General features: G+C 52.4%; 1 protein-coding gene across 1 annotated transcript; it reads left to right on the top strand.

The window, feature by feature from the left end:
- Window positions 1-7,631: 7,631 nt before the first annotated feature.
- Window positions 7,632-26,706, top strand: LOC144888361 (anion exchange protein 2-like). Its single transcript, XM_078766060.1, has 7 exons — window positions 7,632-7,786; window positions 12,859-13,039; window positions 14,488-14,623; window positions 14,733-14,847; window positions 23,177-23,261; window positions 23,391-23,575; window positions 26,146-26,706. The coding sequence occupies exons 1-7, from the start codon at window positions 7,685-7,687 to the stop codon at window positions 26,425-26,427; spliced, it is 1,086 nt and encodes a 361-aa protein (XP_078622186.1). The 5' UTR covers window positions 7,632-7,684; the 3' UTR covers window positions 26,428-26,706.
- Window positions 26,707-26,708: the final 2 nt, after the last annotated feature.

Raw genomic sequence — 26,708 nt, 5'->3', positions numbered from 1 at the left:
ACTCACAAACAAATATTGTATTAGGATCACACAAGAATAACAGCACAACAACAATAGTATTCAAAAGTACAATCAATATGTCCTATGATGGTACCATCAGTTTTGTAATATATAACTCACTCACTGTGCTCCAAGTGAGTGAAACAAGAACATTCCCCAATGTCTCTTATTCCCGGCCCCAAGACGAAGTTGATCCGCTCCAGCGATCGCCAGAACGATGTCCAATCGAGACCAGAATCCCGTGCGGATGGCAAATAGTCACACAGCCGCAGCTGTACAAAGGCGCCCTCAAGGCGACTGGGAAATCCAAAGGCACCCTCCAGGCGACTGAGACGACGACGGGCAACGACTCCAGGCACCCTCGGGTATGGACGAAGTACCCTTCAAAAAACCACGCCACACACATGCCCCAGATCGACGTCTGCATGCGGTGAAAATGTTCGAAAAGAGACGAAACCGCGAGCGAAGCACAAGTCCTGCGCGAGTCAAAATGGCCGACGACCCGGTCTCGTGGCGCACGGCACGGCGCTGATTCTCTCCTGAATCGATCGCAAAACCTGACACGCAGTTTAATGACACCATCAATAACTGCAAATCCCCCACTGCTCCCCTCCCCCAAGGTGTCCCCCAAGGTTCAGTTCTTGGCCCCCTCCTCTTCATCCTTTACCTGTCCCCCCTCGGTCACTTAATCCGCCGTCATGGTCTCCAATTCCACTGCTTCGCTGATGACATCCAGCTTTTCATCTCCACCAAGTCCGTCTCCACCGACACCCACTCTATCCTGACAAACTGCATCTCTGAAATAAAATCCTGGCTTGAAATCAACTTCCTCAAACTTAACTGTGATAAATCTGAAATAATCATCATTGGCCCAAAAACGCTCACAAAATCCACCCATAACTTTGCCCTCAACATCGACGGTATCCCAGTATCCACCTCCCCTCTCATCCGGAATCTTGGCGTCATCTTTGACCAAACCCTCTCCTTCGACAAATACACTAAACAGATCACAAAGACAGCCTTCTTTCACCTGAAAAACATCGCCCGTCTCCGCTCATCCCTCTCCTCCACGGCTGCAGAAACCCTCATCCACGCCTTCATCACCTCCCGTCTGGACTACTGCAATAGCCTCCTCTATGGTTCACCCTCAACAATCACCAATACATTCAGAACTCCGCTGCCCGTCTACTCACCCATTCCCGGACCCGTGACCACATCACCCCCGTCCTTTACAAGCTTCACTGGCTCCCCATCTCCCAGAGAATCCAGTACAAAATCCTCCTCTTGACCTACAAAGCCCTCCATAACCTGGCCCCATCCTACCTGGCTGACCTCCTCTCCAGACACACTCCCACCCGCAATCTCCGCTCTGCTGGTACCAACCTCCTGACCCCCCCCATCTGGACCAAATTCAGATCCTGGGGGGACAGGGCCTTCTCCATCGCTGCTCCCACCCTCTGGAACTCACTACCTCACACCATCAGAGACTCCTCCTCACTCACCACATTCAAAACATCACTCAAGACCCACCTGTTCAGCACTGCATTCAACATTCAACCCACAGCATTTAACCCCTGACTATCACTTCTCTTTCTCCCTCCTTTTGCTTTAAATATTTCCCTATTGATTCTTGTCTTTTTGCAATTGTTGTTTTCATGTTTTTTTATGCATTATGTTTTGCACTCTGTCAAAGCGCCTTTGGGCTTCATGAAAAGCGCTATACAAAATAAATGAATTATTATTATTATTATTAATCTGTCACAGCGCTAACCACTCTGTCGTAGGAATCCCTTCCCTGGGAAACCCGAAAGTTCGCTCGTGACTGTAGTGCGCCAACGTTCACTCCAGACCGCAAATAGCTCGGCTCCTTCTTGTCCGACTCTCTTGCTCCGCCCTTTCTTTCTCTTCGTCCTCCGGTTCCCGATCCGGTTTCCTGTTTCTTTTAACATTAACTTTTTTACCTTTTGAAAACAGCTCATGGACAATAAACCTTTTGAAAGCAATAATAGTATATGGAATCAGAAATATTTACAGTGGATGCAAACCACCACAACGGAAGTGACGAATCCGTAACAATATATAAAGAAAGTGTTTGTTTGTTTGTTTGTCTGCACACGCTAATCTCCTGAACGGTGAAAGATAGGAGGAAACCTCTAAAACAAAAAATGTCGGGACGGGCCCCGGGAAGGTTATAAGCTAGGCGGTGAGGCTGGTCGAGGCCTGGGCCCATTTCGCAATAAATCTGAGCTGAAGTATAGTAGTCAATCTTCTTCGGCTGTGAGTAAAAGCTGAATTATCGTAGTAAATTCATTCAAAAATAACCAAAAATGTCAGGACGGGCCCCGGGAAGGTTATAGGTTATAGGCTATGTGGCGAGGCTGGTCGAGGCCTGGGCCCATTTTGCAAAAAATCTTCTTCTTCTTTCAAAATTCTCTTGAAGTACAACTTATGCACTTAATCGGAATATCTGGCTGATTGCAACACCTGCTTTCAAAATTCTCTCTCGCGGGGCCCGACAGAAGAAAGAACAAGGAATCGTTGAGCACGAACTGATACTGGGCTCGCGTCAGACCTATGTACAGTGTGGCGGACACGATGGCTCGCTGGCGCGGTGACATCATTCCGCGCACCAAGAGGGTGTCGGCCATGCCCGAGGGGTAGGCGTGGCCTCGGGATATACACGGGGCGCGCAGCCCCGAGCATTTCAGTGCTATAGTTGAGCTTTGGAACAGGTGCACAACGCCGGCTCTTTTTGGTTACCCGCGTTGTTGCTTATCTTCTTGGCAAACAAGTCATGCGCATAGCACCGCACTTCACTGGTGACCTCGACGCTGGTTCAGCTGCCGCTGACCAACAGAATGCGCCATGTCAAACAACGCGGTAGCGGTGAAGCTCCCTGAGTTTTGGGAAGTTCAGGCCGAGGTATGGTTCGTGCAGGCCGAGGCACAGTTCCAACTTCGAGGCGTAACGGCGGATGAGACACGTTATTACCACGTCATCGCCGCCCTCGGGCCCGGCACAGCCGCCCGAGTCGTGTCCGTCCTGCGGAACCCACCGGCCGACCACAGGTACGAGGCGCTCAAGCGTCTCCTCATCGCCACGTTCAGCCTCACGGAGTGCGAATGGGCCGACTGCCTCCTGGACCTTCCCGAACTCAGCGACACACGACCATCGGTCCGGATGGACTACATGATGTCGCTGCTGGGTGACAAAGCCCTGGATTTTTTTATTCCGGGCGCTCTTTCGACGCCAGCTACCGGCACAGGTACGCCTCGCGTTGGCCGGTTCCAAAATAAAGGAACCCCGCGCTCTGGCTGTCGAGGCCGACAAGTTTTTCGCGGCTTGTGACACGCGGGCGAGAGTCGGTGCGGCCGTCGCGGTTCCCGAGGCTGATGCTGCTGCACACCTCGTGGATCCCGAGGCTGATGCCGATGCACACCTCGTGGCCGCCGCCACGCCCCGTCCACCACCACCGCGAAAGCCGCGGCCTTCGCCTCCGCCGCAAACCTGGTGCCGTTTCCACGCCAGGTTTGGCCACAAGGCTAGGAATTGTTGCCCGCCGTGCTCGTTTGGCAAGTCGGGAAACACCCGGGCCGGCGCTCGGTAGCGGCTTTGAGCGTCGGACTTTCCGGCAGCCTCCTTTTTGTCACGGACACCTTGTCCGGGCGTCGCTTCCTCTGCGACACAGGCGCACACGCACAGGTGAGCGTTATCCCCGCCTCCACGTCCGACAAGCGAACCGCGGGCCGGGGCCCCGCGTTGCTTGCAGCCAACGGTACACCCATACGCACATTCGGGAAGCGCTGCCTCTCCCTGCGGTTCGGAGGGCAACGCTTTCAATGGACGTTCGTAACCGCCAGCGTGCCCATGGCATTGCTCGGTGCGGACTTCCTATGTGCAAACGGGTTGTTAGTGGACGTGAAGCATAGATGCCTCGCCCAGGCCGAAACGTTCAGCTCGCTTGCTTGCGCGCTGAGCAGTTCGTTGGGCAGCTCCCTGAGCGGCTCACCAAGCGGCTCGCCAAGCGGTTTGCTGAGCGGTTTGGTCCCGGTGAGGTTGGTCTGTACGCTTCCGGCAGCGGACGAGTTCACCCGCCTCCTCGCCAGCTTCCCGGCCCTCACGCAGCCCACCTTCTCGGCGTGGCCGTCAAGCACGGGGTGGAACATCACATCCCGACCGACGGGCCACCGGTCTACGCCCGGGCACGCCGCCTCAAGCCGACAAGCTCGCGGTGGCGAAGGCGGAGTTCCCTACGCTGGAGCGGCTGAGCATCGTACGGCGCTCCAAGAGCGCTTGGGCGTCGCCACTGCACATCGTGCCGAAGCCCGGCGGGGGATGGCGGCCGTGCGGAGACTACCGCCGCCTCAACGATGCCACCACCCCCGACCGCTACCCGGTCCCTCACATTCAGGACTTTTCCGCCCGGTTGGCGAAAATGTCCTTCTTTTCTAAGGTGGACCTCATCTGCGGGTACCACCAGGTCCCCGTCAGGCCGGAGGACATACCGAAGACGGCCATCATTACACCATTCAGCCTCTTCGAGTTTCTTCGGATGCCCTTCGGGTTGAAGAATGCGGCTCAAGCGTTCCAACGGTTGATGGACAGCGTCTTGCGCGACTTGGATTGCGTTTACGTCAACCTGGACGACATCCTCGTCGCAAGCACGTCCCGCGAAGAGCACCTCCGCCACCTCCGCACGCTCTTCGAACGCCTGGGCCAGCATGGCCTGATCGTAAACCCCGCCAAGTGCCGGTTCGGCGTCGCCGAAAGCGACTTTGTGGGGCACCACGTCACCAGGCACGGGGCCACCCCCTTACCGGCAAAGGTGGAGGCGGTCAAGGGGTTTCCGCGCCCCCGCACGATCAGGGGGCTCCAGGAGTTCCTGGGCATGGTGAACTTTTACCACCGTTTCCTGCCCCGCGTCGCCCAGCTCCTGCGCCCCCTGCACGAGGCCCTCCGGGGGAAGCCGGGCAAAGGTGACGTTATTTGGACCGAGCAGATGGACGCGGCGTTCGCGGGCGCGTAGCTCGCCTTGGCTAACGCCACCATGCTCGCGCACCCGGCGCTCAATGCACCGATCGCCCTCACCACCGATGCGTCAGACTACGTGGTGGGCGCGGTGCACGGGCAATGGGTGCGTGGCGCTTGGCAACCGCTGGCGTTTTTCAGCCGGCAGCTTCGCCCGCATGAACGCCAGTAAGCACCTTCGACCGCGAGTTGCTCGGGCTCCACCTGGCAGTCCGGCACTTCCGCCATCTGCTCGAGGGCCGTTCGTTCACGGCCTTCGTCGACCACAAGCCCCTGGTCTTCGCGATGGCCAAGGTCGCCGAGCCATGGTCGGCCCGGCAGCAGCATCACCTCTCGGCCGTGTCCTAGTACACGACGGACATCCGGCACGTCGCGGGAAAGGACAACCCGGTGGCGGATTGCCTTTCCCGGTCCGTCGCCCACGCGGTCCACCTCGGGATCGACTAAGCCCGGATGGCGGCGGACCAGACCGCCGACCCCGACGTCCAGGCCTTGCGGACCGCCGTCACGGGCACGGCCCTCTTGTGCGACGTCTCTCTCGGGCGGCCTCGCCCCATCGTGCCCGCGGGCTGGCAGCGCCAGGTTTTTGACGCCATCCACGGCCTGTCCCACCCAGGCACGAAGGCCTCCCAGAGGCTGGTCGCCGCCAAGTTCGTCTGGCATGGCCTCCGGAAGGCCGTCCGCGATTGGACCAGGACGTGCCTCTCGTGCCAGCGCGCGAAGGTGCACCGCCACACCCAGGCCCCGTTGGCCCCGTTCACGGTGCCCGAACGTCGGTTCGACCACGTTCACGTGGACTTGGTGGGACCTAGGCCCCCCTCGCGGGGTTTCACCCACGTCCTCACCATGGTGGACCGCACCACCTGGTGGCCGGAGGTCATGCCTTTGGTGGCGACGACGGCGGCGGACGTCGCGCAGGCGTTCATCCCCACCTGGGTTGCCCGGTTCGGCGCCCCCTCGGACATCTCGTCCGACCGTGGCCCCCAGTTCACCTCGGAGCTCTGGGGGGCAGTCGCGCGGGGCCTCGGCGTCCAGCTGCACCGCACCACGGCCTACCACCCCCAGGCCAACGGCCTGTGCGAGCGCTTCCACCACTCCTTGAAGGCCGCGCTCTGGGCCACCCTCCGTGATGGCGGCTGGGTCGACAGGCTCCCCTGGGTCCTGCTGGGCCTCCGGACGGCGCCCAAGGACGACCTGCGCACATCCGCGGCGGAGTTGGTCTTCGGACAACCGCTGCGGGTGCCGGGCGAGTTCCTCCCCGACACCATGGTCCGCGGCGCAGCAGCGCTCCGCACTGCAGGAGACCGCCCGGAGGTTCGCCTCGGTGCCGACGGCGCACCACGGGTGCCCGCCAACGCACCTCGCCCCGGAGCTTCGCACGGCGGAGTACGTGTTCGTCCGCCACGATGCCCACCGGACACCGCTGCGGCCCCCGTACGACGGGCCCTTCCGCGTGCTGGAGACCGGGGCGAAACACTTCACCCTCGACATCGGCGGTACTCCTGACCGCGTTTCCGTGGACCGCCTCAAGCCGGCCCACCTCGACGTGGACCACCCCCCGCCAGTGGCTCGGCCCCCGCGTCGGGGCCGCCCCCCGGCGGGCGGACCTCCGGCACCGCCCATCCCTGCCGGCACGCCCCCCCCCCCCCCGGTCCTGCACCCATCCCAGGTGCCGCCGAGGGCATCCCAGATGACGTCCCGGCATCCCAGAAGCCGCCAGCCGCCAGAGGGCGCTTCGGCCGGGTCATCCGTTTGTCCTGCAAACTGACCCTTCAGGTGTGCGGGAATTCTGGGGGGGCGCGTGTGGTGGACACGATGGCTCGCTGGCGCGGTGACATCATTCCGCGCACCAAGAGGGTGTCGGCCACGCCCGAGGGGTAGGCGTGGCCTCGGGATATACACGGGGCGCGCAGCCCCGAGCATTTCAGTGCTATAACAGAATATTAAATTCATTCAAAAAGAACCCGGGCAACGCCGAGTGCATTCAGCTAGTCATTGATAAAAAGTTAACTCTCACTCAGTCTCTCTGAAAAGACCGTCTGGACAACCCTCCCATCTACTTTCTCAACAATCCTCTCGAAGAAGTTCTGTCACTCAAGTTTTTGGCTCTCACTCACTTTCTGCCATGATCTTTTCACTTGGTATACAAAAAAAAAGAGATGTGTACGAAGCAATAATGTATTTTTCATGATATATATTATATATGGATGTGGGAATTTATATAACATTGGCTTCGTGTGCTGCTTAATGAACACAAAAAGCTATTGTAACAGTGATTGTTGTGAGCTCAGATCTACTGTAATCTACATACGGTACCCCAGCAAGGCTCTGCATTGACAAATGCTCTGTTTTGTTTCTCGCTGGATTCCATCCATCCAGGAATCGGACCCAGATTATAAACCACGGCAGCAAGAATCCCCAAAAGGAGAGGACCTTTTATTGTGGAATTTCATTTACCTGTTGGGAATTGCAATGGAATCTAATAGCATTTTCCTTGCCACGTGTGGGACAATGGAGACCTTTGTGCATTGCCAGTGGCCATGCACGACCGCATTTGTTTGCTCACATCCTGCTGGCATATCTTGTTTCTCGATGCATTTGTGGGCACAAAGGTGTGCTTGTGTCTTTGGCGTGGTGCAATGTGCCGTAGAAAACCATGGAGAGATTGTATAAAGGTGACCTGTTTTTCTTACCTTGCCGTGCCTTCGCTGTCCCCATCTGTGGTGCCCTGCTTTGGATGGATAGCCCCTGCACTAAGGTGAGGAAGCCTTTGATGGTGAGCTATATGTTTTTGGTTTCGCTGCCACCCATGACTTACCTGAGTTCGAGCCACTGGAGACGACCTTAAAGTTGATGTAGTGATGGGAGAAAAATGATTGCTCTGTCATGAACTTGGTGTGATCAACAAATCCCTGTGATACAGTTTTAGTGCCCTACCCAGAGGGAACTACTGGATTGCTCTCTATCTGTCTGTCTGTCTGTCCGTCCATCACACCTGTGTTTTTTCAGACTCTTTTGCCATGCCCTTTAACATATTCAACTTTAACATGGTACATGGCTTTATTAGTCTACAAGTTCCACCAGAGGGGAATATAGGATTGCCCTCTATGTGTCTGTCTGTCCACCCGTCACAATAGGATTGCTCTCTATCTGTGTGTCTGTCTAACCGTCACAATAGGTTTGCTCTCTGTCTGTCTGTCTGTCTGTCTGTCCATCCATCACACCTGTGGTTTTCCAGACTTTTTCCTCCTTGCCCTTTAACATATTCAACTGAAACTTTGTCGGTGACATGTATTGCAAAGAAATTCTCCCTCTTGTTTAGCTTGTTCTGCTTGCAGTACATGTTGGAAATGGTCTCCACGAATTTGCAGACATGTATCCGACCAGTCGTCTTGTTTTGTTCCTAAAATCACGGCTCAAAATTCAAGTTGCAAGATATTGTGGATGGCATTGATGATGGCCTCCCTGAGCTCCTCATGAGTGTGGGGATTGTTTTTGTACACTTCACGGTTTCATGCTCCCCACAAAAATAATAGAGAGGTGAAAGATGAGGAGATCTTGGTGGCCAAAGATTATTTGAACTGATTGTGTCGTCAGGCACACCGTGCGGCAGATCCATAGACACATGGTGTGATCAACAAATCCCTGTGCATCTGCAATACAGTTTTAGTGCCCCACCCAGAGGGAACTATTGGATTGCTCTCTATCTGTCTGTCCGTCCATCCATCACACCTGTGGTTTTTCAGACTCTTGTTCTGGTGAGCTATATGGTGTTCTGGTGAGTTCTGGTGAGAAAGCACGATAGCTGTTGGGGATGTTTAGAGCGTTTCGGCCAAGTAAAATAAATTATTAGTTTATCTTTTCGTCCCACTTCATTTTTGACATTTTCCTTTAAAAAAATATTTACTATTTTCTGTCGAGATCTCCCAAAAAATATATATTCTTTTATTTTTGTTGCTGGAGTCTGGGACCCAGACCAATAATTATTTCACGGTCCCTATAGGCCTAGCACTCTTGCAAATTAAATTGATCTTGTCTGTAAGTACGCTTGCTCACGCCGCAAGACATGACATGTACATGTACTGATGTATGTACGTAATGTGTGCAGTTAAGTTAGCTAGCAAGCTCTGACAAGCTCAACAAACATGGTCCATATTTCTCAGAACTAGATGGTATTCACAGAATGTTTAACCTGTGCAGTCAACTTGGTGCGAGCCAACTCTTCTGTTTTTGAAGGTTTTTTTTCTTTGATCCAATGTCGCTGCCAGACCATGTGAGCGATGACATCATAATTTTAGATTCTCCAATATAATTGTTGAGTATATCACGCTCAATAAATTTAAAACTGATCAGACTAAGTGTTGTCCCTGTCAAATTATGACATATTTATATTTATAAAACACAGTGTGTGTGTGTGTGTGTGTGTGTGTGTGTGTGTGTGTGTGTGTGTGTGTGTGTGTGTGTGTGTGTGTGTGTGTGTGTGTGTGTGTGTGTGTGTGTGTGTGTGTGTGTGTAATGTTACCGATAGACTCCTAAACGGAGAGGCTTACGTGCTTGATATTTGACATAGACATGGCCATTGAGCCTGGGACGAACATGGCCGAACTCAAAATATTTGACGATCCATATTTTTTATTCATATTTACCTCAGCGCATTTCAGCGAAGTACCCGCTAATCTCAGCCGGTTCCAGATCAGCTCGCTGATTCGCTCAGAGCGATCACGTGATGTTCCATTTCCGCCGCCAGACTGATTCGCTCAGAGCGATCACGTGATGTTCCATCCCGTCACACGTCACACGTTTTTTCACCTTTTATGCGATCGTGTTTTGTATCGATTTTGTGCGATATGAATTAAATGTCTTTGAAACAGCTGTGAAACGTCTTTCCACAACCCTTCCGTAACCGATTGGAGCAGTTTATTGCCGCACAAAACGAGATCCGCGAAGCGAGTTGGTCGAGCCGTTTCGCTCAGAGCGATCACGTGATGTTCCATCCCGTCACACGTTTTTCACCTTTTATGCGATCGTGTTTTGTATCGATTTTGTGCGATATGAATTAAATGTCTTTGAAACAGCTGTGAAACGTCTTTCCACAACCCTTCCGTAACCGATTGGAGCAGTTTATTGCCGCACAAAACGAGATCCGCGAAGCGAGTTGGTCGAGTAGTGCTGACCAAGATGGCGACAGGGCGGCTTCACTTTTCACGGAGTATGAGCGTTCTATATATTTTCAATTCAGTGCGCCCGTGATTTGTGGCATAGACATGACCATTGGGCCTTCACGGTGTAATTTGTCCGAGGCTTTTGTCCGAGTGAGCTTGAGGCGAGAGGGCGATTGTACGGGTTGGGAATGTACGGGTCTCCCTTCCCCCGCCCGGCAACGCCGGTACTGGAGGACGTCACAGGATCGGTGAGTCTCCAAAATCCGCTTCGTGCTGTTGCGAATATGCAGGACTATGTCCGATTGTTGTGCTGCTCTCCGACCATGAGAACTGCAACGTCATTGTTGACTGGCCATCCCCTTCCCTCCCCCTTCCCCCTCGCCCTCCTTCCCCCCTCAACCCTACCCCTCCCCTTCTCCCCTCCCCCTCCCTTTTCCCCCTCCCCCTCCCTTTTCCCCCTCCCCCTCCCTTTTCCCCTCCCCCTCCCTTTCCCCCTCCCCCTCCCTTTCCCCCTCCCCCTCCCTTTTCCCCTCCCCCTCCCTTTTCCCCCTCCCCCTCCCTTTTCCCCCTCCCCCTCCCTTTTCCCCCTCCCCCCCTCTTCTCCCCTCCCCCCCTCTTCTCCCCTCCCCCCCTCTTCTCCCCTCCCCCCCTCTTCTCCCCTCCCCCCCTCTTCTCCCCTCCCCCCCATTCCCCTCCCCTCCCCCTCCCCTTCCCTCCCCCTTCGCCCTCCTTCCCCCCTCCACCCTACCCCTCCCCTTCTCCCCTCCCCCTCCCCCTCCCTTTTCCCCCTCCCCCTCCCTTTTCCCCCTCCCCTCCCCCTCCCCTCCCCCTCCCTTTTCCCCCTCCCCCCTCTTCTCCCCTCCCCCCCTCTTCTCCCCTCCCCCCTCTTCTCCCCTCCCCCCCATTCCCCTCCCCTCCCCTCCCCCCCATTCCCCTCCCCTCCCCTCCCCCTCCCCCCCTTCCCGTCACCCCCTTCCCGCCCCCTCCCCCTCCCCCCTTCCCGTCCCCCCTCCCCCCTCCCCCTCCCCCCCTCCCCCCCTTCCCCCCCCCCCCTTCCCCTCCCCCCTCCCCCTCCCCCCTCCCCCCCTCCCCCCCTTCCCCCCCCCCCCCCCCTTCCCCTCCCCCCCCCCCCCCCCCCTCCACCCCCCCTCCCCCCCCTTCCCCAAAACTTTGGGGATTGGGTTTCTTGCATGCACAGCTCGTTTCAAATCCCCCACAACGTCTCGATGGGATTTAGATCCGGGCTTTAACTTGGCCATTCCAGAACCCTCCATTTCTTTCTTTTCAGCCATTCCTTGGTGGATTTACTGGTATGTTTAGTGTCATTGTCATGTTGCAAGGTCCACCTTCGGTTGAGCTTCAACTTTCCGACAGATGGCCTCACATTATCCTCAAGCACCCTCTGGTACAATGAAGAATTCATAGTGGATTATATGATGGTGAGCTGCCCAGGCCCTGATGCAGCAAAGCTGCCCCAAACCATAATATTTCCACCACCATGCTTTACAGTTGGTACGAGGTTCTTGTGGTCAAATGCTGTCTTTGGTTTTCGCCAAACATGTCTTCTGGTACTGTGGCCAAATAGCTCTACCTTTGACTCATCTGTCCAGAGCACATTGTTCCAGAAGTGCTGGTCTTTGCCTCGGTGTTCATTGGCAAACTTTAGTCTTGCCCTGATGTTCTTTCTGAACAACAAAGGTTTCCTCCTGGCACACCTCCCATGTAGATCAAATTTGTGCAGCCTCTTTCTAATGGTAGACTCGTGCACTTTGACATCAACAGTGGCAAGAGCTACCTGTAGGTCCCGTGATGACATTCTGGGGTTCTTAGAGACTTCTTTCAGCATCTTGAGGTCTGCTCTCGGGCTGAACTTGCTGGGGCGGCCTGACCTGAGCAAGTTGGCAGTTGTTTGGAATCTTCTCCACTTGTAGATGATCTTCCGGACAGTCGACTGATTGATTTCAAATTGTTTGGAGATCTTTTTAAATCCTTTCCCAGACTCGTAGGCATCTATAACCTTCTTTCGGAAGGCCTCAGAGAGCTCTTTTGATCTCGACATGGTGACGCCGCACACTCCAACAACAAAGAGCAAACCAAACTAAATGTCTGATGTTTAAATAAGACATGTTCCTCCAAGATCCTCTCTAACGATGTTCTGATCATTTGCACCTGAGCTGGTGCACCTGATTCTAATTTTAGGTATTTGAAGTAGTGATAAATGTCGGGGTGTACTTACTTTGTCCACATGCGAAATTTGCATTTATGTTTATTTAAATTATACAATGGACTGCAAAATGTAAATGTTTCATGATATTTGTTATATTATATCACCTTTATCTATCAATATTGTTGAAATGAAGATCAAATCGCTGTATGTTGAAATATGTTGAAAAAGTCAACTTTACATGGGGTGTACTTACTTTTTCATGTGACTGTATGTATGTGTGTGTTCTGTTCACCATGATTTGAAACCAGCTTTTTCAATATCCTCCTGTCTCTCACGTTGGTGAATTTCACAATGGATTTCTTCAGGAAATTATCACAACGAATTTGTATGAAAAATTTATTGCATCTGCCTTTAAATTTATGTATTTGTTCACCTTTAAAAATTGAGTCGATATTTATTGAAGCTCTTCCCCTTCTACATCCAAACGCCTACCCGCTTTAGCTCTTCGTGCAGCTCAACCGGCTGTCATTGGATGGCAAAGGCCAGGGTGGCTGGCATGAGGCTGGCAGGTGGATTCAGAATGAAGAAGTATTCGATGAGGCAACAAGGAGGTGGCGCAAACGCCGTGTTGCTTCGTTGTCTTTCGACACCCTGTTGAAGCTCCACCACTATTTTGCCACTGGTAAGAAGGTCTGAGAGAGCTGTTGTTGTGTGGAATGAGAGACCATGATGTAATCCAAGAGTATATATATATATATTTGGTTTGTGGAATTTTGTAAAGGTGTTTCCTCGCATTCTGGTGTCGATTGCAAGTTGTCTTGGGCCACGAAAGGGTTCACCGCCACTATATCAAACCAGATTACCTCCTCCCAAAAGGTCAATTATATGAACCAGCAACGGTACCCACCCTACGGGCGGGGCTTCAATTGTGAGGCCCAAATGAAAAGGCAAAATATCAGAAATTGAAGGCTTTTTTTATTTTAAACGATTTGTATAAACATCCGTTAAATCATATCACACGCAAATCATCAAAATCTAAACAGAATTTGTAGAATTTCAATAAAAGCCACATCACTGTTCATATCGGTAAATATTATTCCATCATGTTTGGAAAAATTGGAAAATTTGAAAAAAAATGGAAAAACAATATAGTCAGGTTCACTATGTTTTTTCGTTCAAAATTTTGGTAGATTAGCAAAACTATACATTTTTGGAATATTCAGAGCATGAGGAATCCAAAAATTAATGTTTACATTTGCGTAGACACCTTTGCGAAAATGACACTCAGGACAGTGATGAAGATCTGTAAAAGCATATTCCTGAACGGTATAGACCTCGTAGATCCTGTTCAATCTGATACTACCTATAACTTCCTATAACAACCTATAACTTCAAAGGACTTGCAATATCATGTATTATGTAATACAGTTATATCACAAATATAAAGACAATGGTTTTCAATTACCTTTGTTTGTTGCTTTTCTATAATCCTGAGCACTATTTTGAGGCCTTTATTGGATTCCTTGACCCAGAAAACATAGGATTAGCATATTTAATTAAGTCTCTAGGTTGACTAGAAGCCGAGATCGCGCAAAATATGTATTTTATGGTGGCCATTTTCAAAATCCAAAATGGCGGCCATGCAGGTGTCTGTGCAAATGCCAACATTGATTTTTGGATTCCTCATGCTCTGAATATTCCAAAAATGTATAGTTTTGCTAATCCACCAAAATTTTGAACGAAATTATATTTGTTAACATAGTGAACCTGACTAATCTAGCCTATTTTACTCCAGGAGGTCCCAGGATTACCCACCCAAAATTTGGTTGTGATCGGTTCAGCCGTTTTTGCGGTACCTGGGAACAGACGGACAGACATTTGGTGAATTATACAGTAGTAAGATAATTCAGATGAGTTTTTATTTCAACTGACGATCTGATAGAACAGGGTAAGTCCCATTGGAATAGCTAAATTTTTCCAGAAGCTTCCATCCACATATTTAATAGAATTATTCTGTTTTCAGCTGAATTTCAATCCAGAATGTCTGTGATGTTAGAGGAATGCACTCACCAATCGGGTAACACTGTATCCAGAATGGGATGGATTTGAACACCTCCCAATCCCCACTAGATTGCCTGTTGCTGGAGGTAAGGCCTGGAACTTTTGCCAGCATTGCATTGCGTATGGTCGAAGGACTGGAGACGTCACAGCACTTGAACTCTGTTGAAGGAAAAGCATTACTTGACGCACTGCTGTTATCGCACACGTAAGCTTGATGCATCACATCAACATCCGACACACGTTTCGTCGAACTCAATAAATTAATTAATAATCCAAAAGCACTTGCCAAGTCCCATACTTATCGCTCTTTTCAGGACTCCCAATGTCAGCAATGGTACAAAATTTGCTCCTTTGGCATTCAATTCGTTCCGGACAACATTGGACAGCTGGCACCGACTGTATAACCATAACATCCAGCAACCTGGACAGGTATCGATCGATTAAGGATATTCGCATTGTCATAATCTCCTTCCATAAACATGCTCTTTAATACATATATTGTATATCTCAGTCAACGCAGTCTCTACCAAATAGCTTCCTGTAAGCCAATGATTATCTGGGTGGTTCAGGGGACAATTGCATGCTGCCTACCCAAGATTGTGGAGGGAGTAGTAAGTTGATAACTGGCAATGAAGTGAAGGAATGCAGGTAATTTATGAGATATGAGCCGGGAAGAGATTCAAGAAAGGAGAGAAGGAGAACATCCACTTCTCAAAACAGCCTCTGGTTGACTGATGACATTGAAGGAGAACAAGTAAAACAATTTGGAATAGACAGGCCCTGGATAAGTTTATGATGAGATAAAAGGAGATGAGGATGAACATCCCATGCGATTTTTTTTTTTTGTATACTGAATCGAGGCTCGTGAAAGAGCTGACATTTACTTCACAAACAAATCAACCAGACAAACAAAATATATAAAAAGAGGGAGCGGAAGACAAGAGAAGGGGAAGCACGCAAACACTTGAGAGCACACAACATTTAAGAGCAGGGAGATGTGTGGGAGGGAGAGGGCTTGGGGGAAGGAGGCGTGGTAAGGGGTTGAAGTATAAAACACAAGGACACCAAGGACTTCCAGGACAGAAGTTGGTATTTCAAAAAAGTGGAATTGGGGTGAAATTAGCGGGGGTAGAAAAGATCAAGGTTTTGGATTGGGGAAGATAAGAGATGGTGGTGAACAGCTGTTTTAAAGACCTGGAGGGTGGAGTGGGATTGAAGAGGGTGAGGGAGTTTGTTCCAGAGGCGGGAGAAAAGAGGTATGAAAGAGTGAAGGTGAGCAGAGAGTCTTGATTTTGGCAGTTTAACCATAAGAGGGTTGCAGGCAGATCTTGTGCGACCTGTAGGAATATTTGCGGGACAGAGCCCAGAGAGAGCTGGGGGGGCAAGGCCAGAGAGGAGTCTGTAGAAGACGGTCGGTCGAAGACGGTCAGAAGACGGCGAAGATCATTCCAAATGATGGCCATTGTCTTGGCATAAACCAACTGTAAATGTATTAGAGAAGCAGCCAGTGCCCCTGAACAAGGAGGAGAAGCATGTTCAACTAGAACGGGACTCGGTAGAGAGCATACCTCCGCCAGGTTGAACAGTTTACGTTTTGTATCCCACTGATTAGGCCGGATCTGCATCTGGACCTGAACTAAAATCGAATCGGCTTGTTCTTGTCACTTAACCAACTCGTCCACCAAGTTGTGTCATAAGTTGTCCACAACTTTGAAAATATGTCATACTAGCAGAGTTACCCGGCGTTGCCCGGAAAATAAATAGTCAGTCACGCAATTTAGTCTAGTGGGCTTTTTATAGTCAGAGGAAGCCACACCCCTTTGGCACGCCCTGCTGCCACGCCCCTTGGGCACGCGCTGCTGCCACGCCCCTTTGGCAAGCCCTGCTGCCACGCCCCTTTGGCAAGCCCTGCTGCCCCGCCCCTTGGGCAAGCCCTGCTGCCACGCCACTTGGGCACGCCCCTAGTCTAAATCTGATGCGCCCATGTTTTTTGTCGTGAAAAGCTACCCCCCTTGGATCCCCTCTTCCCTCTCTAAGTCACTTCCTTAGGCTGTCCATGAGGCACACCCGAACAAACAGACGTTTGTAGCACGCGGTGCTACGCGCACGACTTGCTACCAAGGAGGAAGCGGACAACGCGGTAAGTTTATAGTTCTTTATTCCAAAGAGGTCACTGTAGCACTGGCGCGCTCCGGGCTGCGCGCCCGGTGTATATCCTGAGGCCACCCCTACCCCTCGGGCGTGGACGCCGCCCACTTGGTGCGCGGAATGATGTCACCACGCCAGTGGGCTTTCGTGTACGCCACACGCGCCCCCCCAGAATTCCCGCGCACCTGGAGGGCCAGTTTGCGGGGCAAACGGATGACCCGGCCGAAGCGCCCTCTGGCGAGCGGCGGCGGCCGGGGTGCAGGGATGCCAGGTGGGATGCCCCCGGCTGTACCCGGGATGGGTGCCGGACCGGGGGGCGGAGTGCCTGCGGTGCTGGGCGGTGCCGGGGGTCCGCCCGCAGGGGGGCGGCCCCGACGCGGGGGCCGAGCCACCGGCGGTGGGTGGTCCACGTCGAGGTGGGCCGGCTTGAGGCGATCTATGGAGACCCGGTCAGGAGTGCCGCCGATGTCCAGGGTGAAATGTTTCACCCCGGTCTCCAGCACGTGGAAAGGCCCGTCGTACGGGGGCCGCAGTGGTGTCCGGTGGGCGTCGTGCCGGACGAAGACGTACTCCGCGGTGCGAAGCTCCGGGGCGACGTGTGTAGGAGGGTGCCCGTGGTGCGCCGTCGGCACCGGGGCGAACCTCCGGGCGGTCTCCTGCAGCGCAGAACGCTCCTGCGCCGCAGACCAAGATGCCGTGGGGTCGGGGAGGAACTCGCCCGGTACCCGCAGCGGTTGTCCAAAGACCAACTCTGCCACGGATGCGCGCAGGTCCTCCTTGGGCGCCGTCCGGAGGCCCAGCAGGACCCAGGGGAGCCTGTCGACCCAGCCGCCGTCGCGGAGGGTGGCCCGGAGTGCGGCCTTCAACGAGCGGTGGAATCGCTCGCACAGGCCGTTTGCCTGGGGGTGGTAGGCCGTGGTTCGGTGCAGCTGGACCCCGAGCCCCCGCGCGACCGCGGCCCAGAGCTCCGAGGTGAACTGAGGGCCGCGGTCGGACGAGATGTCCGAGGGGGCGCCGAACCGGGCGACCCAGGTGGCGATGAACGCCTGCGCGACGTCTGCCGCCGCCAAAGGCACGGCCTCCGGCCACCGGGTGGTGCGGTCCACCATGGTAAGGACATGGGTGAAACCCCGCGAGGGGGGCAGAGGTCCCACTGGGTCCACATGCATGTGGTCGAACCGATGTTCCGGCACCGTAAACGGGGCCAAGGGGGCCTGGGTGTGCCGGTGCACCTTCGCGCGCTGGCACGCGAGGCAAGTCCTGGTCCAACCGCGGACGGCCTTCCGGAGGCCATGCCAGACAATCTTGTCGGCGACCAACCTCTGGGAGGCCTTCGTGCCCGGGTGGGACAGGTCGTGGATGGCGTCAAAAACCTTGCGCTGCCAGCCTGCGGACACGATGGGGCGAGGCCGCCCGAGGGAGACGTCGCAAACGAGGGCCGTGCCCGCGCCGTCGAAGGGCACCTCGGTGACGCGGAGGCCCGTGACGGCGGTCCGCAAGGCCTGGACCCCGAGGTCGGTGGCCTGGAACGCCGCCATCCGGGCATACTAGATGCCAAGGTGGACTGCGTGGGCGACGGCCCGGGAAAGGCAGTCGGCCACTGGGTTGTCCTTTCCCGCGACGTGTTGGATGTCCGTCGTGTACTAGGACACGGCCGCGAGGTGACGCTGTTGCCGGGCCGACCACGGCTCGGCGACCTTGCCCATCGCGAAAACCAGTGGCTTGTGGTCGACGAAGGCCGTGAACGCACGGCCCTCGAGCAGATGGCGGAAGTGCCTGACCGCCAGGTGGAGCCCGAGCAACTTACGGTCGAAGGTACTGTACCGGCGTTCGGGCGGGCAAAGCTGCCGGCTGAAGAACGCCAGCGGTTGCCAAGCACCACGCACCCATTGCTCGTGCACCGTGCCCACCGCGTAGTCCAAGGCGTCGGTGGTGAGGGCGATCGGTGCATCGGGTGGCGGCTGCGCGAGCATGGTGGCGTTGGCCAAGGCGAGCTTCGCGCCCGAGAACGCCGCGTCCATCTGCTCGATCCAGGTAACGTCACCTTTGCCCGGCTTCCCTCGAAGGGCCTCGTGTAAGGGGCGCAGGAGCTGGGCGATGCGGGGCAGGAACCGATGGTAAAAGTTTACCATGCCCAGGAGCTCCTGGAGCCCCCTGATCGTGCGGGGGCACAGAAACCCCTTCACCGCCTCCACCTTGGCCGGTAGGGGGACGGCCCCGTGCCTGGTGACGCGGTGCCCCAAAAAGTCGATTTCAGCGACACCGAACCGGCACTTGGCGGGGTTCACGATCAGGCCGTGCTGGCCCAGACATTCGAAGAGCGTGCGGAGGTGACGAAGGTGCTCTTCGCGGGACGCGCTGGTGACGAGGATGTCGTCCAGGTAGACGTACAAAAAATCCAAGCCGTGCAAGACGCTGTCCATGAGGCGCTGGAACGCCTGAAACGCATTTTTCAAACCGAAGGGCATCCGAAGAAATTCGAAAAGCCCGAACGGCGTGATGACAGCCGTCTTCGGGATGTCCTCCGGCCTGACAGGGACCTGATGGTAGCCGCGTACGAGGTCCACCTTTGAAAAGGACATCCCCGCCAACCGGGCGGAGAAGTCCTGGATGTGGGGGACGGGGTAGCGGTCGGGGGTGGTGGTGTCGTTGAGGCGCCGGTAGTCCCTGCACGGTCGCCATCCCCCGCCGGGCTTGGGTATGATGTGGAGCGGGGACGCCCACGCGCTCTCGGAGCGCCGCACGATGCCGAGCCGCTCCAGCGTGGCGAACTCCGCTTTCGCTACGGCGAGCTTCGTCGGCTCGAGGCGGCGTGCCCGGGCGTAGACCGGTGGCCCGGCGGTGGGGATGTGATGTTCCACCCCGTGCTTGACGGTCCCCGCCGAAAAGGTGGGCCGCGTGAGGGCCGGGAAACCCGCGAGGAGGCGGGCGAATTCGTCCGCTGCCGGAAGCGTACAGATGAACCTGGCCGGAATGGAACCGGTCAGCAAGCCGCTCGGCGAGCCGCTCTGTGAGCTGCTCAACGAGGCGGGCAGCGCACACGCGAGCGAGCTGAACGTCTCAGCCTGGACAAGCCTTCTGCGCTTTACATCGACCAGTATGCCATTAGCACATAAGAAGTCCGCGCCGAGCAGTGCCATGGGCACGTCGGCCGTAACGAACGACCAACGGAAAACCTGACCTCCGAACCGCAGGGAGAGACAGCGTTTTCCGTACGTGCGTATAGACGTACCATTGGCCGCAAGCAGCGCGGGACCTCGGCCCGCGGTGTGCTTGTCGGACGTACCGGCAGGAACGACACTCACCTGCGCCCCCGTGTCGCACAGGTAACGGCGCCCGGACAAGGTGTCCGTTATATACAGAAGGCTGTTTGAATTGCCGGCGCTCACCGTTGCCACCGAGCGCCGGCTCGCCCATTTCCCGACCTGCCGAATGAGCACGGCGGGCGACACTGCCGAGCCTCGTGGCCGAACTTGGCGTGGAAGAAACACCAGGCGGGCAGCTGCGGCGTCGGAGGCCGCGGTTTTCTTCGCGGCGGCGGCGGTGGTGGTGGGCGGGGCGTGACGGCGGACACGAGGTGCGGTGCATCGGGGAAAGCCTCGGGAGCGGCAACCGCGCCAAGACTCGCCTGCGTGTCCAAAGCCGCGTAGTATTTGTCGGCCTCAGCAGCGAGCGCACGGGGTTCCATTAACGCAGAACCAGCCAAAGCGAGGCGGACTCGTGCTGGCAGCTGGCGTCGAAACAACGCCCGGAATAGAGCGTTCGGGGTTTCGTCGCCCATGAGCGCCAGCATATGGTCCATACGGACCGACGGTCGCGTGTCCCCGATCTCGGGGAGGTCCAAGAGGCGATCGGCCTGTGCGTCCACCGTAAGGCCGAACGTGGCGAGGAGGAGACGCTTGACCGCCTCGTACTTGCCGTCGGCAGGTGGATCCCTTAGGACCGATACGACGCGGGTCGCCGTGCCGGGCCCGAGGGCGGCGACCACGTGGCAGTACATGGTCTCGTCCACCGTGATGCCTCGAAGTCGGAACTGGGCTTCCGCCTGCAGGAACCAAACTTCGGCTTGTGACTCCCAGAATTCGGGGAGCTTGATGGAGACCGCGTTGGTAGCCATTGTTGCGGCGGTTTCGGGTAGTCAGCGACGGCTGACTCGAATGTCGGAGGTCACCAATGTAGCACGCGGTGCTACGCGCGCGACTTGCTACCAAGGAGGAAACGGACAACGCGGTAAGTTTATAGTTCTTTATTCCAAAGAGGTCACTGTAGCACTGGCGTGCTCCGGGCTGCGCGCCCGGATATCCTGAGGCCACGCCTACCCCTTGGGCGTGGCCGCCGCCCACTTGGTGCGCGGAATGATGTCACTACACCAGTGGGCTTTCGTGTACGCCACACGTTCACATTTATATGTATATATAGATAGATATTGCTTTTCGCCCGATCTCTCAATGATGAAGAATCACTTCAAAAATTAAATAATTCTCGTAATCGAATCCATATTCAGATCTTCACCAAAATTATATCAATTCATCTTTGTCACACACTCAACCTATCCACCAAGTTTCGTCTGAATCGGTCCACAACCTTTTTTGATATCCTCTCGCAAACAGATAGACAGACAATGATGGCTGAAAACAACATCCGTCCAACTTTGGTGGCAGAGAGATAATTCAAATGTGGATTAATTCTGTCTAAACAACAAAGACCGTTTTATTCAAGAAAATATTTGCCCCAACGAGAAATAGCAAAAAGTCGACTTGCTTCCAGCTTTGAAATATGATTATTCCAAGAGATGCCACTACAAAGGGCAATATCACGCAATGTCAGGAAACTTGATACTTAATTCAGCATCAATCTGAAGTTGGATTCTCAGTCTCTTTATGCAGAAGAAATGGCAAGAAGTTTACATTTGAATCAAACATTTTCCATGAAGAAGGCCAAATATGGTCACGTGTGCAGCCCCGCAATCAATTAAAGGTGGGGAATACACACAACGAGATTTACTGACTTTAGGCTCAACTTGCACCACCTATGCGGTAGTTGTGTGAAGCCTCTAGTCTAGTCTCATATGTATCTAACACATGCAAGAGGCAAAACAAAGCGATTACCCGAATTAATTTATTTCCCTCCAAGGATTCTCAATTAAATAAATCATCCGTACGGGAGAGATGGAAGGAACGCACATGCACAGGTGGCTTAATAAAGCTAAATAATTTCATAAACACAGGACAGCACTAAATCCCAAACACAAAATAGACATGATTATTAAAGACGATACTTTACAGATAATGAAGGAACTAACCGCAACTATACATGTGATTCAGGCTGGCACTTCATTCCTGAATGATGCTGGAGGTGGTGAAGTTCCCAATGGAGTGGCTTGGGGACTTTGTGTACCCCTCTCGAGGGGCAGTCAAAGTCAGAGAGCACGTGAGTCCCAGATAAACCATCATTATGGACTATTGGTTCCTTCCCCACATTAAATGGGCACTGGCCTCAGCCAATCGATGATGCCGCTGCAGAACCAATGGGCAATATGGCCGCCAAACATGAGTGGCAATGCGGGAGGACCCACTCCTCACCGATGGGGGGGTTCAAGGGCCAGTACTTCTTCCTCTTCCATGACGTGCACACCCATGAGCTGCAGTGCATTCGTGTGAATATGGCGCACACCCAGATCGCTTCACTCTCACCTGGGTTCAACGTGAGATACGTGACGATTATCCCTACCAACTGTCCTTAGCACACGCTCAAAGTCTACACAAACACCTATAAGCTATCGAAACGCAATCGATGCCAAGACCTTAATTTCTAACTATTGACCTCTGCCATGAAAGTAACGATATTTTCAAGATACAAGTTGAGTGAATCAGCAAGAGATGGTTTTTTTTTTCAGATTCACTGAAAACAACAGAAAGTTGAGTGCAATATTCCTTGAAGGCCAACAGACTGCTAGAAAAGTTTTCAACGGCTTATTAATATAATTAATCAAAAGTAAAGGACCTCGTTGAACTACAACAGGAACAGGATGAGATGAGGAAGAGACCCTCAGCAATCGCTCGTTGTTGTTTGGCAAGAACAGGATGGCATGGCACACTGTCCAAAAATAAATAATTAAAATCACATATTTTCCTTGTGATCCAAAGCAAACTTGCAATTATTGCTAAGTCGGGAATAATTGCATTTCCAAGTCATATATTGACCACATTTAAACATAGATTGGTAGTCGGTGATAGAAGAAGATTGAGAAGAGATGACATCTGATACTGACAAGTGGTTACAAAAGTCCCCAAAACCTCATTATTTGAAGGATACTTATTGGATGACAATTAAGGGAATGAGATATTTGCTTCCTTATTTGCTAGTAAATCACATTTTCCAGCTTTTATGCTTTTCAGATGTATTAATAACCTGTTGGATGACCCAGGTATCTTGCGTACCTCTGGTTATGTTAAAAGTAACATTGCATTACTTTATCGGCCTTTGCATCAATTGGCGTTTGCATCGTCTATTTTGTTGTCTCTATTTGTCTGACGCAATCCCCTTCCCGCAAATGTACAAATTATTCTTCTGAAAGATGTTTTCCTCTAACTTGGTGCTGTGTGTGCAGCGTTATCGCAGCTTTTCTGGCTTGGAAACCAGGTCGCGCTTCCTCCAGACGTTCTCAAGATCCGAGGCAGCTTTGGTTCTCATAGGTACATCAGGAGCAAGGAAATGTGCACGAGAAGCAGGAAGGAGTTGTAGATTTACAAATGGGTCTTTGGTTTTTCTTGTATTCATTTAGATAGTCACAAATACTGAAAGTGTCACCGATGACTTTGCAGGTTGCGTATCCTTCCTGTCGCACCCGGTGATGGTGTTGGTGCGTCTCGGTCAGGGCTGCCATTTTCCAGCCCTTATTGAGGTTCCAATCCCACTGCGCTTCCTCTTTTTGTTCATGGGACCGATGGATGCCAACCTCGATTATGATGAGGCTGGGCGCTGCATGGCTGCCCTGCTCGCCGACCAGGTACATCATTGTTTTAAAGCACCTGGTCTTCACAACGCATGATATATCATTGAGACTTATTTAAGAGGAACACTCTTTTGAGAAGAAAAAAAAAATCAACAAAACAATTTAAAATAAGTGAAATATATTGACAAGGATTTTTTTGGATATCCAAAAATAAGGCAATTCGAGCCACATCTTGTCTGTGCTGCATCCTCAACTTAATACATCACCAGAAAATGTGCATTTCTACTCCAAAACAGCACATCACAAATCCAAGACTTCCACCAACATCCTGACAGCGGCAGGTTGTTGCTGTTCATTGATTGGTGTAATCTGGTTATAGTATCGGTATAAAAGGTGAAAAAATGGGGCGGTAGGGGAATAGGTCATTGGAAAGAGTAAGGGCCATACACAAGGCAGGTAGGACCACACCGCAGCAAAAGCACGTAAAAAAAATGCTACCTGCTTTGTCGCCCCAGCCATGTACCTGTGAGACATTCTGCGTAATACTTATTCCCACTCGCTGCAAGAATAACAAATATCTCTGATATATTTTTCTTCAAAATTTTTGTCATGCCATTTGTAGTAATCCCTGACTGTAAAATCATGTTTATCAAACTTTGGCAGGAAATAAACCATCCTCAACATTAGGGTGCATCAAACACCCCGTTTTCAGAAAATATTCTCATATTGAACTTGTCATACGTTGTTTTTGTTAGACTACCCCCTCAACCCCTCCCCTCCCCTTCCACCCCCCTCCTCCCTACCCACCAGGATCGGGTAAAAATTGGGCATTCCCACTAATGAGTTGCTTTGGCCGAATGTGAGATTTTTCGAACTTTATAAAAGTAAGAACACTTTCTTGTAGTAATTCAGGGTCACTGATTCCAAAATGGCCTCGAAAAGGTGATGTGATCAAAATTTGAAAGAATGTTAGTTCAATTTTTGGGAAATTGAGTAATTGAGTATCTACAAACAAAAAAAGAATAATTTTTCAAATATTTTATTATTCTCTCTTTGAAACATGACAAGTTGATACATTGGTGGGATTTACCCGGCTTCATAAATGATGGCCTTCGTGAAGCTGGCCTGTTGTGTCGGTGTCAGCTTGAATTGAGTGGCCAGGGAAACCAACTTCGGATGGCGTAGGATATCGTGGGGGATGAACCCTGGAGTTCCGGTGTGCTCGTTGCGATGATGGCTCCGAGTGGAAGTCACAATAGTCATCTGAGAGGCGGTCGCATCACTTTGATCGTTGCTGCTGGCTGCCGCCTCACTGTTGTCTGCCAACAAAATGATGGAACTAGCAGCACCAATTTTCTGCACCCTCCGCTTGATTGGTTCTTCTTCGGCCTGCTCACGAACTTGGCGACCGTGCACCATCTGCGACAGGACCTCGTCGTAGGTGCTGAAAGATGCTACGCGGTCAGTCTTCATCGACTGTAGGAACAGGCGATCCTCTGGGTTTGTAACCAGGTGCTCAATGTTGGCCGGCCACAACCGGAAGGTCACATCGTCATTGTTCCATGGCCTGCAGCGTGGCGAGCGTGTCCGGGGTTGATCTACGCGTGGCCGGGATCTCCCTCATCTTGCAGTTGGTGTTCAGAAGCTGAATGGGCGAGGAAGATTTTTTTTTTTTTTTGTATTTAAAACGTTAGGCAAAGGGTAGATGTTCGGGGAAGTTAGGGGGAGAAGAGAAAATCTAAGAAATAAGCAATACAGCGAAGGAAACAACTTAATTTTACAAAACACCGATGGGGGGGAGGGAAGCCTCAAGTTACCTGGCCGCGCACGCGGTGCGAACAGAAAACGATTAATTATACACAAGTTTGCACGAACTACAAACCAACACTAACTAGAAACACACAGTAACACATACACAATAAAATAACTAGTGGAAATTTGACAAAGACACAAATGGGAAAATACTTTAACTTTGATGCTGTGCAGAGGTCGGTCGCTTCCTTGCTCGAGGGACCGGAAACGGAAATAGTATTTGACGGAAGTAGTATTTGATCTAAGTAGTAAACGGAAGTACTTGACGGAAGATTGGGATACGTATTCCTGTTACCTGTGCATCCTCCTTATTGATGGCGCTGCCCAGACAGAACACAACACTGGCCTGTTGCGTTGTCATCAGTGTTCTTGCCTTGAGAGAGTCCATATTGTCCGGCGTATGAGCAGGTGTCAGCTGAGGTGCAGCAGATGGTGCCCATTAGCGAGGGTACCCAATTTTCACCAGATCCTGTTGCCCGGGGTGGAAACAAAATCGAAAATCCGAAATATTTTACAGAAATCCTATATGGGCCTAATGTGAAAAAAACAGCATTTGACTAGATGAATATTAGAATATTTTCAAAACGGGGTGTTGATGCACCTGAACCCAACATGCACATTGAAGGTTTGCCAAGTTCCTTCAGGGCAGAATGTCTGTCAGTTTATCTTGGTTCCTCGATGGAAGTTGTGATCCATGTGTATGCATCATGTAGTATGACTGCTATTCTTGATTTCCATGCTCTTCAGCATCACTATTGTTCACATCATTATTGATCATCACTATGCCCAATCCCTTGCGCGCCATGTTCCAGACATTCCAGTTGGCAGCATACAAGGTAAGCAATCAAAAAGACCTGACGGCAGCCCTGGTTGAGTTTTTGGACTACAGTTTGCTGCTGTCATCAGGACTCGAGGCCAGAAGTGAAGTGCTCTATCCCGTCTACAACCCACGCCGTGCACTGCAACACAAGTATCAAGAACCTGCTGAGAACCCAGAAGCGCTCACCGATGTCAAAGTGATACCTGCCGTCCTCACGTATCCTCCGTCAGTGTCCGATCCCGTTTGTGCGTCATTTGCTCACCAACCTACCTGATGTTTACCCACCGTCCAATCCTGACAATTGTCTCCAAAAACAAACAAAAAAAATCGCTGGAGTTTCACTCATGACGATATCACGTGCCACACTTATTTTTCTTCACTTTTTTTCCTAAATTTGTTTTTTCTTCTAAATATGATCCAAACTTGTGCATTATTAAAAGTATATTTCAGGAACATTTAAACCATCTTATACCAATCTCTGTTCTGTTCATCCTTTATCACCATAGCCTCCACAGAAGCATCATCTCAACCGTATCCCAGTTGTTTGTTTCCCTC

The sequence above is a fragment of the Myxine glutinosa genome, chromosome 12, assembly GCF_964187855.1.
Source record: "Myxine glutinosa chromosome 12, kmMyxGlut1.1, whole genome shotgun sequence".
In the NCBI taxonomy this organism is placed as follows: domain Eukaryota; kingdom Metazoa; phylum Chordata; class Myxini; order Myxiniformes; family Myxinidae; genus Myxine; species Myxine glutinosa.
Note: the sequence above shows the minus strand (reverse complement) of the source record. Positions and strands in the feature narration are given on the sequence as shown.